This window comes from Felis catus, chromosome X, assembly GCF_018350175.1.
Source record: "Felis catus isolate Fca126 chromosome X, F.catus_Fca126_mat1.0, whole genome shotgun sequence".
Classification (NCBI taxonomy): Eukaryota; Metazoa; Chordata; class Mammalia; order Carnivora; family Felidae; genus Felis; species Felis catus.
The window spans coordinates 57,422,130-57,435,959 of NC_058386.1; the positions used below are offsets into that span (position 1 = coordinate 57,422,130).

At 39.0% G+C, this 13,830-nt stretch overlaps 1 protein-coding gene across 1 annotated transcript in view; it reads left to right on the forward strand.

Annotated features, from left to right (window-relative positions):
- The window catches only part of KIF4A (kinesin family member 4A), a 121,684-nt gene that overhangs the window by 41,508 nt on the left and 66,346 nt on the right, over nt 1-13,830 (forward strand). Inside the window, exons 7-9 of the mRNA XM_004000594.5 lie at nt 4,289-4,405; nt 5,016-5,191; nt 11,379-11,440. Coding sequence (XP_004000643.2) covers nt 4,289-4,405; nt 5,016-5,191; nt 11,379-11,440 — 355 coding nt within the window. The remainder of the gene's footprint in view (nt 1-4,288; nt 4,406-5,015; nt 5,192-11,378; nt 11,441-13,830) is intronic.

A 13,830-nucleotide genomic window follows, 5' to 3' on the forward strand; every position in this document is an offset into this window, starting at 1 on the left:
TCAACATTTAATGGGTGGATATTAGAAAAACCATCCCATTAAGTAGCCTGGGAATGATGGAGAATGGGGAACACGTTAGTTGCATGATTCTGGGGCAGAGACTTGAGAGTTCCAGAGTTCTTTATATGCTTTTTCTACCTATCCCCTCTTATCAGCCTCAAGTCTGTCCCCTTTCCAATGTACCTGGTGCCTCTGAATAAATCAGCTCATTTTCATAGAGCATAGAGATTAAGGCCATGGACTTTGGAGCCAGACTGCCTTTATTTGAGTCCTGACTCTGCCACTTATTAGCTGCATGACCTTAGGCAACTTCCCTAACCTCTTTGTGCCTCAACTCTCATATCTGTCAATACAACTATGATCATACTTCATAGGACTATTGTGAGGATTAAATGAGTTAATATGTATAAAGTACCTAGAATAGGTATACACTATATAAACTTAGCTGTTATTGTCACTGTCGTCATTATCGTCCCTCCGAAGGCTCTTTAGATTGAGGCTTCTTCCATCTTGCTAAGTCCGTTATTGCTTGTCTACGTGTACTCTAAAAATATGTTGAAACCTCCTCTATACTGATATTTCTCTCCTATGTTCTGTGATCTTGTGGGTGAGTACTTTTAAAATTCCTTTTAGTGGTGTTTTAAGGAGGGAGAGGAGAGAAATGCTGGTGGTCAAACTTCCTATAATGCTCTGTGTTCTTTTTGTATATGAATTTATTTGTTACGTTGATCTCTGTGAAGCCACATCGAATTTTTTATTGGAATAATTTGTGACTAGATAATTACAGTTTTATGTTGTGAAAGCCTTCTATCCTTTTTCTCTTTTAGACTTCCTGTTCCCAGAAAGTTAGCTGTCTTTTTTCCTGAATTTTGTGGATCTGTTTTCTTAACATCTACCATACTGGTGTATGACTGTGCCCCTCAGTCCCCAGCAAACAGATTCCCATCATTTTACTTCTATAATCAGTTCTTCCATGTGTATCAGCTTGAAGGCCAAAGCAGCCATTTCCTTATTCACTCACAGTATCTTCTAAGTGAAGAAACTGTTATCAGAATAGATTAGGAATTTGTCAGGTGCTGTCTACTTTCAGCCTCATGTAATTTAGTAGAGATCCAAATAATTCAAGTTTGTCTACCCTATTAATAAAAATATGTAGGTAGCACTTTGTAGATCAAATTTGATTTTTATCATAGTCCCCTGAGGTAAGGTATGTATTACACCTATTTTATGAATAGAGGAGAGTTTCAGTGGCTTATCCAAGCTCACACATATTGGTAAGTGGCAGAGGCAGTCTGAGTGAAGATTCTGTCTCCTAATCAAATTCCCTTCTACTCTGTCCCTTCTCAGTACTTACTCCTATAAGTTTTGTGATCCATTGCAGTAACAGATCATTCCCTTTCTCTCTGACTAGGCAGACCATATCAGTACTATATTACTTCCATTTTTCACCCCATTTTACTTGGTTATCTGCCTTAGGCTTGCAGATATTTTCTTCACCTGTAGAGCAGGGTTTCTCAGCTGTGGCACTATTAACATTTTGGATCAGATCATTTGGGGGGGGCTGTCCAGTCTCTTGGTAGGATAGTGGCATCCTTGCCCTCTACCCACCAGATACCAGTAGCACTGGCTGCCACCCCACAAATTGTGACAACCAAAATGTCTCCAGGTATTGCCAGATGTCCCCTAAAAAGCAAAATTTGTTTGTTGCCATAGTAAATAAACACCCAAAAATGTCAACTAGTATTCTTGATCCTCTCCTTGCTTGATCTAGTCTCAATCTTAGAATAACTTCTGGTTTTATAATTTTATCTGGACATTTTTTCTCCATAGCCATCATTAATCAGAAATTTAAACCTCTGCAAACATGTTCTTCCCAGTCTTTATGATGTACACTCCATCCATGTCATGAACTCATCATTTTAAATCTCTTAACAGAAAATCAGATCCTGTTTTGTGATGGGTTCTTTCTAGAGAGACATTCATTTCCCTTGCTTCTTTCTATTCCAAAGCCCCAATTCTCATTTGAAAAAGGAAAAAAAAAAACAGCCTCTTTATACCCAAGTGAATGATTCTTGCTTAGATCAAAGTTGCCATAGATTCTTCTCAGGGTTCATCTAGATTTTTTTATTGTTGTTCTTGTACGACACTATAGATGGAAGTTTTGCTCAGCAGGTTTGAAAAACCTCAGCAGTCTATTCCTTAACATCCCAGATGGGATATGAGCCAATGAGATGGAACTGTGTTCTGTTTGGCTCAAAGGGGAAAGAAAAGAAAGGAATGAACTAATACAAGGATTAGTACAGGTATTGGTGAGCAGCTTTGATAAATCTCAGCAGACTCTCCTTCACATCCTGGGTAGGATAAATGGCCCTGAAAAATGGTATCCCTTTCAGCTGGCAATAAAAGGAAAAGACAGGAATGGTTGCTTGAAGAGATTGGTTTTGTTTTAGATTTGGGAGATTTGAGCATGTATAGAGAGAAGATCAAAGGTTTCAAGGTCCCAGAGAAAATGGGGGGGACTAGAGACACCAGCACACTAAAGGGGAAATAAAGGTGGTTATTTACCCCTCTGAAACAAGGAGAAGGATGAAGGAATCAGTAACAGCAAAGAAAAGACTGTGAGGTGAGGAGAGGGAAAACCTTCCCTTGTGGATAACTTTGGTCTCCACAATGTATTTGTTGAAATCATCCACTAATAGAGTGAAGGTAGATTTACAGTCTTGAAAATGATGAGTGTTTAGCTGCTGTGGTGAAGTAGGAATGAGGAAGAAAAGATTGCCGCTTGATGAAGTGTTCAGCAAAAGTCAGAGAGCAGTGTTTTATAATGAATGGATCTAGTCCATTTAGTTATGTGACTTTCTCCAGCATTGCAGCCTACAGTAACTTACACACACACACACACACACACACACACACCACAGTTAGTTTAATGTGTGACTGGGAATTGACATCATGGGAAGGCAGAAGGTCATGGGTCTAGTGAGTGCTTGAGAAAGCCTAACTGAAATGATCGATCATAGTGTCCAGAATACGTAGTTTAAGGCCCAGGGGAGGATGATCTACTGGGAGTATTAGAAAGTGTCAGTAAATTGGTAGCTATAATAAGGGTGAAGAGCAGGACCCATGAAAGAAATGAAAAGCTAGTAGAATGCAGTCAGAGAGGAGTTTTGGAGCTCAGGATCTTGTAGATATATAGTTATTTCTGGTTGTATGGGAGTCCACAGTATGGCTGAGTAAATAAAAAGGTAGAGTAGCATTAAACAAAAATGATACCATTTATTTATCATTTAACTTTGTATAATTATCTTTTTTTATTTTTGAGAGAGAGAAAGCGTGAGTGGGATAAAGGCAGAGAGATGGGGACAGCATCTGAAGTAAGCTCTGTGCTGACAGCAGAGAGCCCAAGGCAGGCCTCGAACCCCTGAACCATGAGATCATGACCTGAGTCGAAGTCGGACACTCACCTGACTGAGCCACCCAGGCACCCCACTTTGTATATCATTTCATTCTCCACCACAACCCAATGAGGTAGATAGATGTGCCTCATTTTAGAGCAGAACCCAAAATCATATAGGTAGTCAGTGATAGAGCCAGGATTAGAACCTAAGTCTATCTGACACCAAAGCCTGTGCACTTAACCACTATACTATGTAGCCTTTTCACAGTAAACATAATCATGGGAAGGTCAGAGGCTTTAGAAGGACCTCAGAAATTATTACAGGGTTTAAAAAGCAAACTTTGGAATTCAAGAAGTGGAAAAAAATCTTTACCCTTTTTAAAGCAACAAGAGAAAATGTATTCCTCTGTGGTGTGAAAGAAAAAGCATAGGACTTAACCGAAATCCTAAGATGGAATGTCAGGCCTACCACTCACCAGCTGTTTGACCTTAGACAAGTCATAGAAACTCTCATCTAGTTTCCTTATCTGTAAAGTGAGAATGATAGTAAATATAATTTAGTGACATGATAAAAAATAGCTGTTCATCTAATTTCTCAGCACTAATTTGAGAATTAAAAGTGGTAATGGATATAAAAAGTAAATATACAAATTGTTGTTGTCATGGTGATAGTTATCTGTCTTTCTACTTTGTTTCCATGGGAAAGGGCAAGAAGTCTCAACAAATTCAGTTGTGCATATCCAACATTTAGACCTTTGTTTTCAGAAAAGTGAAGAAGATCAAGAAGTCTCCTTAAGACTGATGATTTAATATTTCTGTGGGGTTTTTATTTTATGTAGGTGTATGTTCAATGCTTTACCAAGCAATTTAAATTGTGTTTCCTGCTACTAGGCATTAATATTAACCGAGGCCTCCTGTGCTTGGGAAATGTGATCAGTGCTCTTGGAGATGACAAAAAGGGTGGCTTTGTGCCATACAGAGATTCCAAGTTGACTCGACTGCTTCAAGGTAAGCCCAGAGTGCCTCTAAAAATAAGAGAGTAACTCAGAGTAATAGTGCTGAGAAGGTAAAGACGGGATTGGTGAACAGATTTTTGGACTATCCTATACAGAGCTATCTAAGTGATAAATCGGAAAGAGACCAATTAGTAGGCAGGCTTGTAAGATAATGGAAAGGTGTCTTCATAGATGGGTTTGAAAGCCAAGAAATCTACAGAATGCCAACTGAACTTTATACTTTGTAACCGAAAATGAACTTGATTACTGTTTATTAGTACTTGATAAGCAGAATTCCATGAATAATTAAAACCTACCTAGAGAGGGCATCCTAAGAATGTTTAATTCCACTAGTGGCTCCTAACTTACTTGTGCTAGGCCTGAGTTGTTTTAACCCAACTAACTGCCAAAATCACAGTCTTACGAATGGGGACACATGGAATAGGATTCTAAACTATATCATTTATGCAACAAAAAATCTTAGTATTTTTACTAACAGGAAATTTGCAGATTATTAAAAATTTTTTTCTTAGAGCTCTGAGTTTGAAGGCACCCACCTAAATGGACAGCTTTCCTTGCATCCTGCTTGTTTGATTTTATTTCCTCCTATTGTTATTTTTCAGATTCTCTAGGAGGTAATAGCCATACACTTATGATAGCCTGTGTGAGTCCTGCTGACTCCAATCTAGAAGAAACATTAAATACCCTTCGCTATGCTGACAGAGCAAGAAAAATCAAGAATAAACCTGTTGTTAATATCGATCCCCAGACGGCTGAACTTAATCATCTGAAGCAACAGGTAAAAGGGACTTAAAATTTGATGGGAAAAATTTAAGTGTGTGCGTGGAATGATAGAGCTTCTGTTTCTCAGCTTCTCCTCTACCAGAAGTTTAGAGATGTTAGCTAAGCATTCTGTTGGTTTGGGAAAATTCTAAAGTAATTCCTGTTAACATGTTTATTGTCATCTTTAAGATCTGGGGGTGGCATTGGAGATTTCACTGATAAAAAAGTGAGCAGTGGGAGACAAGGCAAGAGAGGTAGGCAAGAGTCAGATCCCGAAAGTTCTTACATGACTGCTTAGAGAATTTGAAATTCAACCAGAAAGCTATGGGAAGCTGTTGAAAGTAAGTGGGCTACATGGTGATATGTGTGCTTCAGGGAGATCACTCTAGCAAGTATACAGAAATAGATTAGAAGTAGGTATAACTTGAAGTAGGAAAACAAATTACAATAGTACCCCCCTTATCCATGATTTCACTTCCCACAGTTTCAGTTTACTCATGGTCACTCATGGACTGGAAGCAGGTGATTCTCCTTCTCACGTATTGTCAGAAGGTTAATAGTAACTTAACACTACATCACAGTGCCTATGTCATTCACCTCACTTAGACACTCATCACGTAGACATTTTATCATCTCATATCATCACAAGGAAAAGGGTAAGGACAGTACAATAAGATATTTTGAGAGAGAGGGATCACAGTCACGTAACTTTTATTATAGTATATGATTATAATTGGTCTATTTTAATTTTAGTTACTGTCAGTCTCTTACTTGCATGATTTATAAATGAAACTTTATCATAGGTATGTATGTATAGGAAAAAGCATAGTATATATAGAGTTCAGTACTATCTGCAGGTTCAGGCATCCACCAGGGGTCTTGGAACATATCCCCCACAGATCTACTGTAGGCTATTATAATAACCCAGGTGAGAACTATGGCCTAAACTAAAGATAGTAGCCATAGAAATAAAGAGAAGGGTACAAATTAGAAAGAAAATAACCCAAGGAGGTAGGATGTCTAGAGCTTGCTTGGTAACAAATTTGATGTGGAAGGGTCAGTAAGTAGGGAGAATCAAGGTTGTTCTCAAGTTTCTTGCTCGGACAACTGATTAAAATGGTAGTACCAATCATTGAGTCAGGGAATACAGGAGAAAACACAGGGTAAAGTGAGAAAATTTTTTAAAAATTAATAAAATTAACTATTTGTAATCACAGTGAAAAACATGGGTGAATCTCATAAAAATAATGTTGTGTGAAAGAACCCAGACACACAGTGGAAATGATGGAATTCAGTTTGGGGCATTGTGAATTCGAAGAACTTGGGGGACATGTAAGTAGAGTTTTTCAAACGTAGCTGGCCTTTGGGTTTAATGTAGAGAGGTCTGAACTGAAGATACAGATTTAAGAGCCATTAGCATTTAGATGGAATCTGAAATTATTATAGAATGGATGAGACCAAATGGCACATTCAAGGTACTCACTAAATATTTGCTGAATGAGTAAATGGCCACAAAGAGAAGAAAGCCAAAGACAGAACACTGGGGGAACAGCAGTTTTTAAGGAATGGGGAAAAGAGGGAAGACAAAAAAGAGAGACTAAGCAAAAAAGAGAGACTAAGACAGAGCCAACAAGTAGGAAGAAAAACAGTCGTATCATGGAAGACAAGGGAAGAAAGTTTCAAGGACCATCAAAAGTACAAAGTTATTTTTTTAAAAGTAAAAATTTATAAAGAAGTGTAGAGCAAAATAAATACTGAAAAGCATCCATTGGTTTTTTTAATCAACAAAGAGATTATTGGTGACTTCAGTAAGAAGAGGTTCAGATTGTTGTGGGATCGACAGTGAATACTAGATAAGGAAGTGGAGGAAGTTGGTAGGCTCTTCTTTCAAGAAGGCAAAATGAAAGAAGGCAATAGCTAGGTAGTCAAGGGTCAAAGGATATAGGTCTGTTTGTTTTTAAAAATATGGAAGAAGCAGGGCACCTGGGTGGCTCAGGCGGTTAAGCATCTGACTTTGGCTCAGGTCATGGTCTTGCAGTTCGTGGGTTCAAGCCCCGTGTCAGGCTCTGTGCTGACAGCTCAGAGCCTGGAGCCTGCTTTGGATTCTGTGTCTCCCTCTCTCTCTTCCCCTCTGCTATTCATTCATTCTCTCTCTCTCAAAAATAAACATTAAAAAAATTTTTTTTAAACATGAAAGAGGCTCAGGACGCACCTGGGTGGCTCAGTCAGTTGAACATCTGACTCTTGTTCTCCACTCAGGTCATGATCTCATGGTTTGTGGGATCAAGCCCTGCATTAGGCTTTGTGCTGAACTTGGAGCCTGCTTGGGATATATTCTCTCTCTCTCTCTCTCTCTCTCTCTCTCTCTCTCTCTCTCTCTCTTTCTCAAAATAAATAAAATAAACATTTTTTAAAAAATGGAAGAGACTTGAGCAAGTGAAAGAACCAGTTGGGAGAGACTGAAACTGAGAATAGGGACTAGTTGCTAAAAGGCCATCTCTAAGTAGTTGAGATCCTGAGCACAAATAAAGAGGGATTTGCTTTTGACCATGGAGGGGATACCTACCACCAAGACTAGAAGAAACAAAGTCAGAATAGGAAGAATACAGTGATAATAATTTAGAGGGAAAAGAAGGAAAATTGAGGGATTTTCAGCCTGATGACCTTTAACTTCTCAGTGTAGTTGGAAGCAAGGTCATCTTCTAAGAGCAAGCAACCAGATAATAGGGTAGAGGGACTGAAGAGATCACAGAGGCTTGAAATCATGGAAATGGAAGAGGTAGCTGACTAGGAGCATGCATTTGTGGTGGTATCAATATAACTGGTTGTGTAACAGCTCAGTAGCTCTGGTAGAGGAGATGAGAAGGTGAGTAGTTGGATCAACCCAGGCTTGCAGGGGTCAAGTTTTCTTACCTTCCAGGGTACTCTTTATACTGGGAATCTAGTATTTTCCCAACTGTGTAGTGTTCACTCCATCTCTGGCCTTCCTCCTTGGTGATAATAGCTACTATTCAGTTAGTCTGAATCTTCCCTTCCCTTCTCTTCCCCTATCTCCTTTCCTCCCAGGGGTGACTGTACAAAATACAAGTAATTTACCTGTTAACAGTATCATCTCAATTATAAAATACCATACTCAGTTCTGTCCCTCCATTTTCTTTCATGTGTATTTCTATTGCCAAAAATGCTCTTCTTCCTAGTCATTCATTTGTTCATTCATTCCAACAATAAATATGTATTGTACACTGTTATGTGCCAGGTATTGTGTTGGGATACATTGTTGAGCAAAGGAGACACAGTCTCTGCCTTCATGAAACTTATTGCCTGGTGGGAGAGACAAACATCAAACACGTATTCATACCAACATATCATTATAAAATGAGATAGTGTGCTATGTAGGGTAGTATGACCGTATGGAACAGGGTCTTCTGTTATACATCTAAGCTGAGAAGGCTTCCCTGAGGTAGCAATGTGTGAGCTGAGGTCTCAGGGATTGAGTAGGAAAAGAAGGAAAGAAAACAAGGAAGAGGCATCCAGGGAGAAGAAAAACCATATGTAACAAAGTGTAGTGGTTAAGAGCATTGACACTGGAGTCAGACTGCCCACATTCAAATTCTAGCTTTATAACTCACTGGCTATGTACCTTGGGCAAGTTCTCTGTGCCTCAGTTTTCCTATCTATAAAATGGGAATAATTATACCTGCTTCATAGGGTTTTTGTGAGGGTTAGATGAATTAATACATGGAAAGCACTTAGAACAGTGCCAGGCATATACCAAGTCTGAAAGGGTCCTGATTTAGGAAGGCATATAGTGCCCTTGAAGAACTGACAGACTGCCAGTGTGGCTAAAGTGGAGGGAGCCAGGAAAGAGTATTCCAGTATGAGACTAAAGAAGAAGCAGAGACCTCATCAAGACCTCATGGACTGTGTTAAAAATGATCTTAAGTCGTGTGGTACTATTCATAATTTATGTTTTTAAAAGATGAGCTGGCTGCTGTGTGGAAATGGATTATAGTGGAGCAAGAGTGGATTCGCGGAGACCACTTTAAGAAGTTACTACAGTGTGGGTTGCCTGGGTGGCTCAGTTTTTTAAGCGTCCAGCTCTTGGTTTCGTCTCAGATCATGATCTCACAGTTTCATGAGTTCGAGCCCTGTGTCTGGCTCTGTGCTGGCAGCGCAAAGCCTGCTTGAGATTCTTTCTCCCTCTCCTCTCTCTGCCCCTCCCCTGCACACGTGGTCTCTCTCTCAAAATAAACAAATAAACTCTAAAAATTTTTTAAAAAAGAAGTTACTACAGTGGTCCAAGAGAGACCTAAATAGTGGCTTAGACTTAGGGTTATGGTGACAGTGATGGAAAGAAATGACCAGTGGCTTAGATAAGGGCATGAGGGTTCGACAGCCAAATTTCTGGCATGTGAAGCTGCATGTTCACTGACCTTGAGTGCGCTAGAAAAGGACCAGGTTTGGGGATAGCAGACAACTAAGTGGAAATATTAATTAAGTACATAGTTGAATATAAAGCTCTAAATTAAAAAAGACTTGTGTTTGAGATAAATTTGGGAGTCCCCTGTTCATAGATGGTAATTGAAACCATAGTCAGAGATGAGACTTTAAGGAGAGAGTATAAAGCAAGAAGACTGATACTGAGTTTTGAGGATTTATCATCTAAAGGGCACTTGGTGTGAAGATTAGCCAAGAAAGAGCCTTAGAAGATCAGTTAGAAGAATAGAAGGAAAAGCAGGAAAGTATGGTACCTGGTAAGCCAACTGCTACCAAACAGTCAAGTAAAATGAAGACTGAAAAATGCCCATAGGATATAGTGACCTGCAGATCATTGGTGACCTTAGCAAGAGTTTTGTGAGTGGAATGCTGTAGGCAGAAATCACATTTGAATAGGTTGAGCAGGTGAGAGAGGTGAACAAAAGGAAATGGAGGCAACAGGTATAGACGATGCTCTCAAACTTTGTGAAGGAGAGAAATAGGACAAAAGATAGGAAGTGGGATTGAGAAGGGTGCTTTTGTTTTGTTTTAAGATTGGAGAGACTTGAACATGTTTTAATCTTGATAGAAAGGATCCTGTAGAAAGGGAGACGTGGAAGATACAGAAGAGAGAGGGGATAACAGTGTGATTCATCAGGAGGCAAGAAGAGTTTGGGATCCAAAGCACAAGCAAGGAGACTGGTTGTAAGAGGTGGCACAGCTCCTCTTTCATCGTAGGAGGGAATGAGAGAGGATGAATGTGCATGCACTCTGGTTTAAGAACCAGCCCCAAGAAGCCTCCTTTTGACTGTTCTGGAATTTTCTTAATTTGCTTCTTCTCAGACCCCTAAAGTACTTAACTGTGTTTTATGAATTCACATCTTCTATCTTCTTTGTCTCTTACTATTTCAGGCCATAGGCTTGTCTTTGTCAACTAGATTATAAACTTGAGAATAAAACACAGGAGTTTATTCTCGTATCCTCCTCATATTACCTGGCCTAGAGCTGAGTTTGACTTTAAAAAAAATAGATGCTCAAGGGGCACTTCAGTGGCTTAGTCGGTTAAGTGTCCGACTTGGGCTCAGGTCATGATCTCGCAGTTTGTGGGTTCAAGCCCCACATCGGGCTCTGTGCTGACAGTTCAGAGCCTGGAGCCTGCTTTGGATGCTGTGTCTATCTGTCTCTCTCTCTATCCCTCCCTCACTTTTTCTCTCTCTCTGTGTTTCAAAAATAAATAAACTTTAAAAAAAATTTTTTTAATGATTATTTTTGAGAGAGACAGAGTATGAGTGGGGGGAGGGGCAGAGAGAGAGAGGGAGACACAGAATCCAAAGTAGGCTGTGCTGTCAGCACAGAGCCCCACACGGGTCTCAAACCCACGAACTGTGAGATCATGACCTTAGCTGAAGTTGGATGCTTAACCAACTGAGTCACCCAGGTGCCCCAACTTAGAAAAATGTTTTAAAAATAGACATTCGGTAAAAGTCATTGAGATGCTTAGGTAAAAGGAACAACTCAAGTTCTAAGTACTAGCTATTCATATAGTGCTGTTTGGACTTTTGTCACTGAATCGTCAACCTTGATGATTTCTGTAAGGCCTAAATATGCCTTAGATTTCATAGGCACTGAGTAGAATTACTCTATGGCTAATTGTAGTAATTTAGCTGACAAGGGATAAGTAGCTTTTGACTGGTGATTAGCTTACTATTTTTCTTTGCTTTTCCCAGGTACAACAGCTACAGGTCTTGTTGCTACAAGCCCATGGAGGTACCCTGCCCGGATCTATAAAGTAAGAGCCATAGATTAATTTTATTTTTTTAAATTTTTTTAATGTTTATTTATTTTTGAGAGCAGAGAGAGACAGAGCATGAGTGGGGGAGGGACAGAGAGAGAAGGAGGCATAGAATCTGAAGCAGGCCCCAGACTCTGAGCTGTCAGCACAGAGCCTGGCGTGGGGCTTGAACTCACAGACCATGAAATCATGAACCAAAGTCAGATGCTTAACCAACTGAGACACCCAGGTGTCCCCCCCCCTGCTTTTTTTTAAATTTTTTTAAAAGAGTCGTAGATAAATTTTAAATGTATATTCTAACAGAGGCCATTTCTTCTGATGGTTGTTTTACCCTGATAGACTAAAGTTTCTGGTAGCATTTGGCATCAAGGTAGGGATCTTGCCAAACGTTCTAGTTAGCTTTGAGGCAGCCTGATGTGATGAGTTCTAGCCTCAGAAACTTATTAATTGGAATTTTACTGTGGCTGTTTATTCTCCCCCATTTATGTATTTGATTACTTATTTATATCCATATAGAATCATAGGTATTTATTTTATTCTATGGGCTAACATCCAATGCTATCGTTATTTGTTTTATTGCTCAGATTGTTCCTGTTTTGTCCAATAGGCTCTCCTTCAGGGTGATTTTATGTTCTTCAATACACCCTCTAGTTTTTTTGTTTTTTCACCCTCCAGTTTTTAAGCATTTCTACAGAATGTTCCACACCCATCTTGTATTTTCCTCTCCTCAGTTCTAGAATCAACCATATCTCAAAAGAGCCCTGATTTTTTTACTGGAAAATAGTGTTTAGAAACCCAATCTGGGTGCTGGGTGTGCTTGTTGTTACTGGGGTGTCACTGTTTCTAGGCCCTCTCAGCTGGTAGAGAGGAAATATCTGTATGTCTAGTAATGCACACATATACTCATATCTACATTTTTATATCTGTCTTTCTATATATTAATAGCCAGATTTTATACCAAATACCTCTGATTCCAGTCCAACACTACAGGGTTCATTTTAGCCTTCTTCCTCCTCCTATTTATAACTCCTTTTTCCAACAGTAAGACACCAACTCTTATTATCTACAATCTATTTACTTATTTGTTCAATTCCAGGATATACATACAGTAGTTTCAAAATTGCTAGCCCATACCCCTGTGAGAAACACTTTTATGAACTGGATTACAGCATTTATGTACAGTTCTTTTTGTCTTTAGGCTTAGAGTATCCAGGCAAGATACTGTTTCCCACAGTTACTGTTTGTATTCCATTTTGGGTTCCCCCTACGTCTTGGTTGGTTTTAATTGTTAGTTTATATTTCAGGTATGCAAAGGGTATATGAAATATTATCATGCTCTAAGAGTCAGAGTTATACAAAGAAGAAATACTCAGAGCAGAGCAATGCAAATCAAAACCACAGTGAAATATCACCATACACCCATTAGGATGGCTAGTAGTAAAAATACTGAATAACAAATGTTGGCAAGCATGTGGAAAAAATTAGAATCTTTGTACACTGTTGGAAGGATTGTAAAATGGTATAACTGCCATGGAAAACAGTATGGAGGCTCCTCAAAAAGTTAAAAATAAGAATAGCACATGATCCAGCAATCCCACTTCTGGGTAATATATCCAAAAGAATTGAAAGCAGGGTCTTAAAGAGAGATTTGCACACCCATGTTCATAGCAGCACTATTCCCAATAGCCAGGAAGTAGAAGAAACACAAATGTCCCATCAGTGGATGAATGGATAAACAAATGTGGCATATACATATAATGGAATATTATTCAGCCTTAAAAAGGATGGAAATCCTATTACATGTTACAGCATGAATGAAACTTGAGGACATTATACTAAGTGAAATAAGCCAATCACAAAAAGACAGATATTGTATGATTCCACTTATATGAGATACTTAGTCAAATTCATAGAAACAGAAAGTAGAATGGTAGTGACTCGGGACTGGGGGTGGGGAGGGGCAAAAGGGGAGTTGTTTAATGGGCAGAGGATTTCAGTTTTACAAGATAAAAAGGTTCTGGAGATCTGTTTCACAACAATGTAAATATACTTTAAACCACTCAACTGTACACTTAACAGTGGTTAAGACAATAAGTTTTTACCACAATTAAGAAAAAGAAAAAGAAAAATCCACAACAGAACTAGAAGAAAACATAGGCAAAGGTCTATGTGCTTTATAGATAAAGGTGAAAAACAGTGTAGAAATAAAAGCAATGCCAAAAAACTGTAAAAGAATAGACTGTGGGGGTGGTGGGAACAGAGTTGTTTAATGACTATAGAGTTTCAGTTTTGCAAGATGAGAAAGTTCTGGAGAGCCATTGCACAATAATGTGATTATACTTTACTGAACTGTACACTTAAAAAATGGTTATGATGGTAAATTTTGT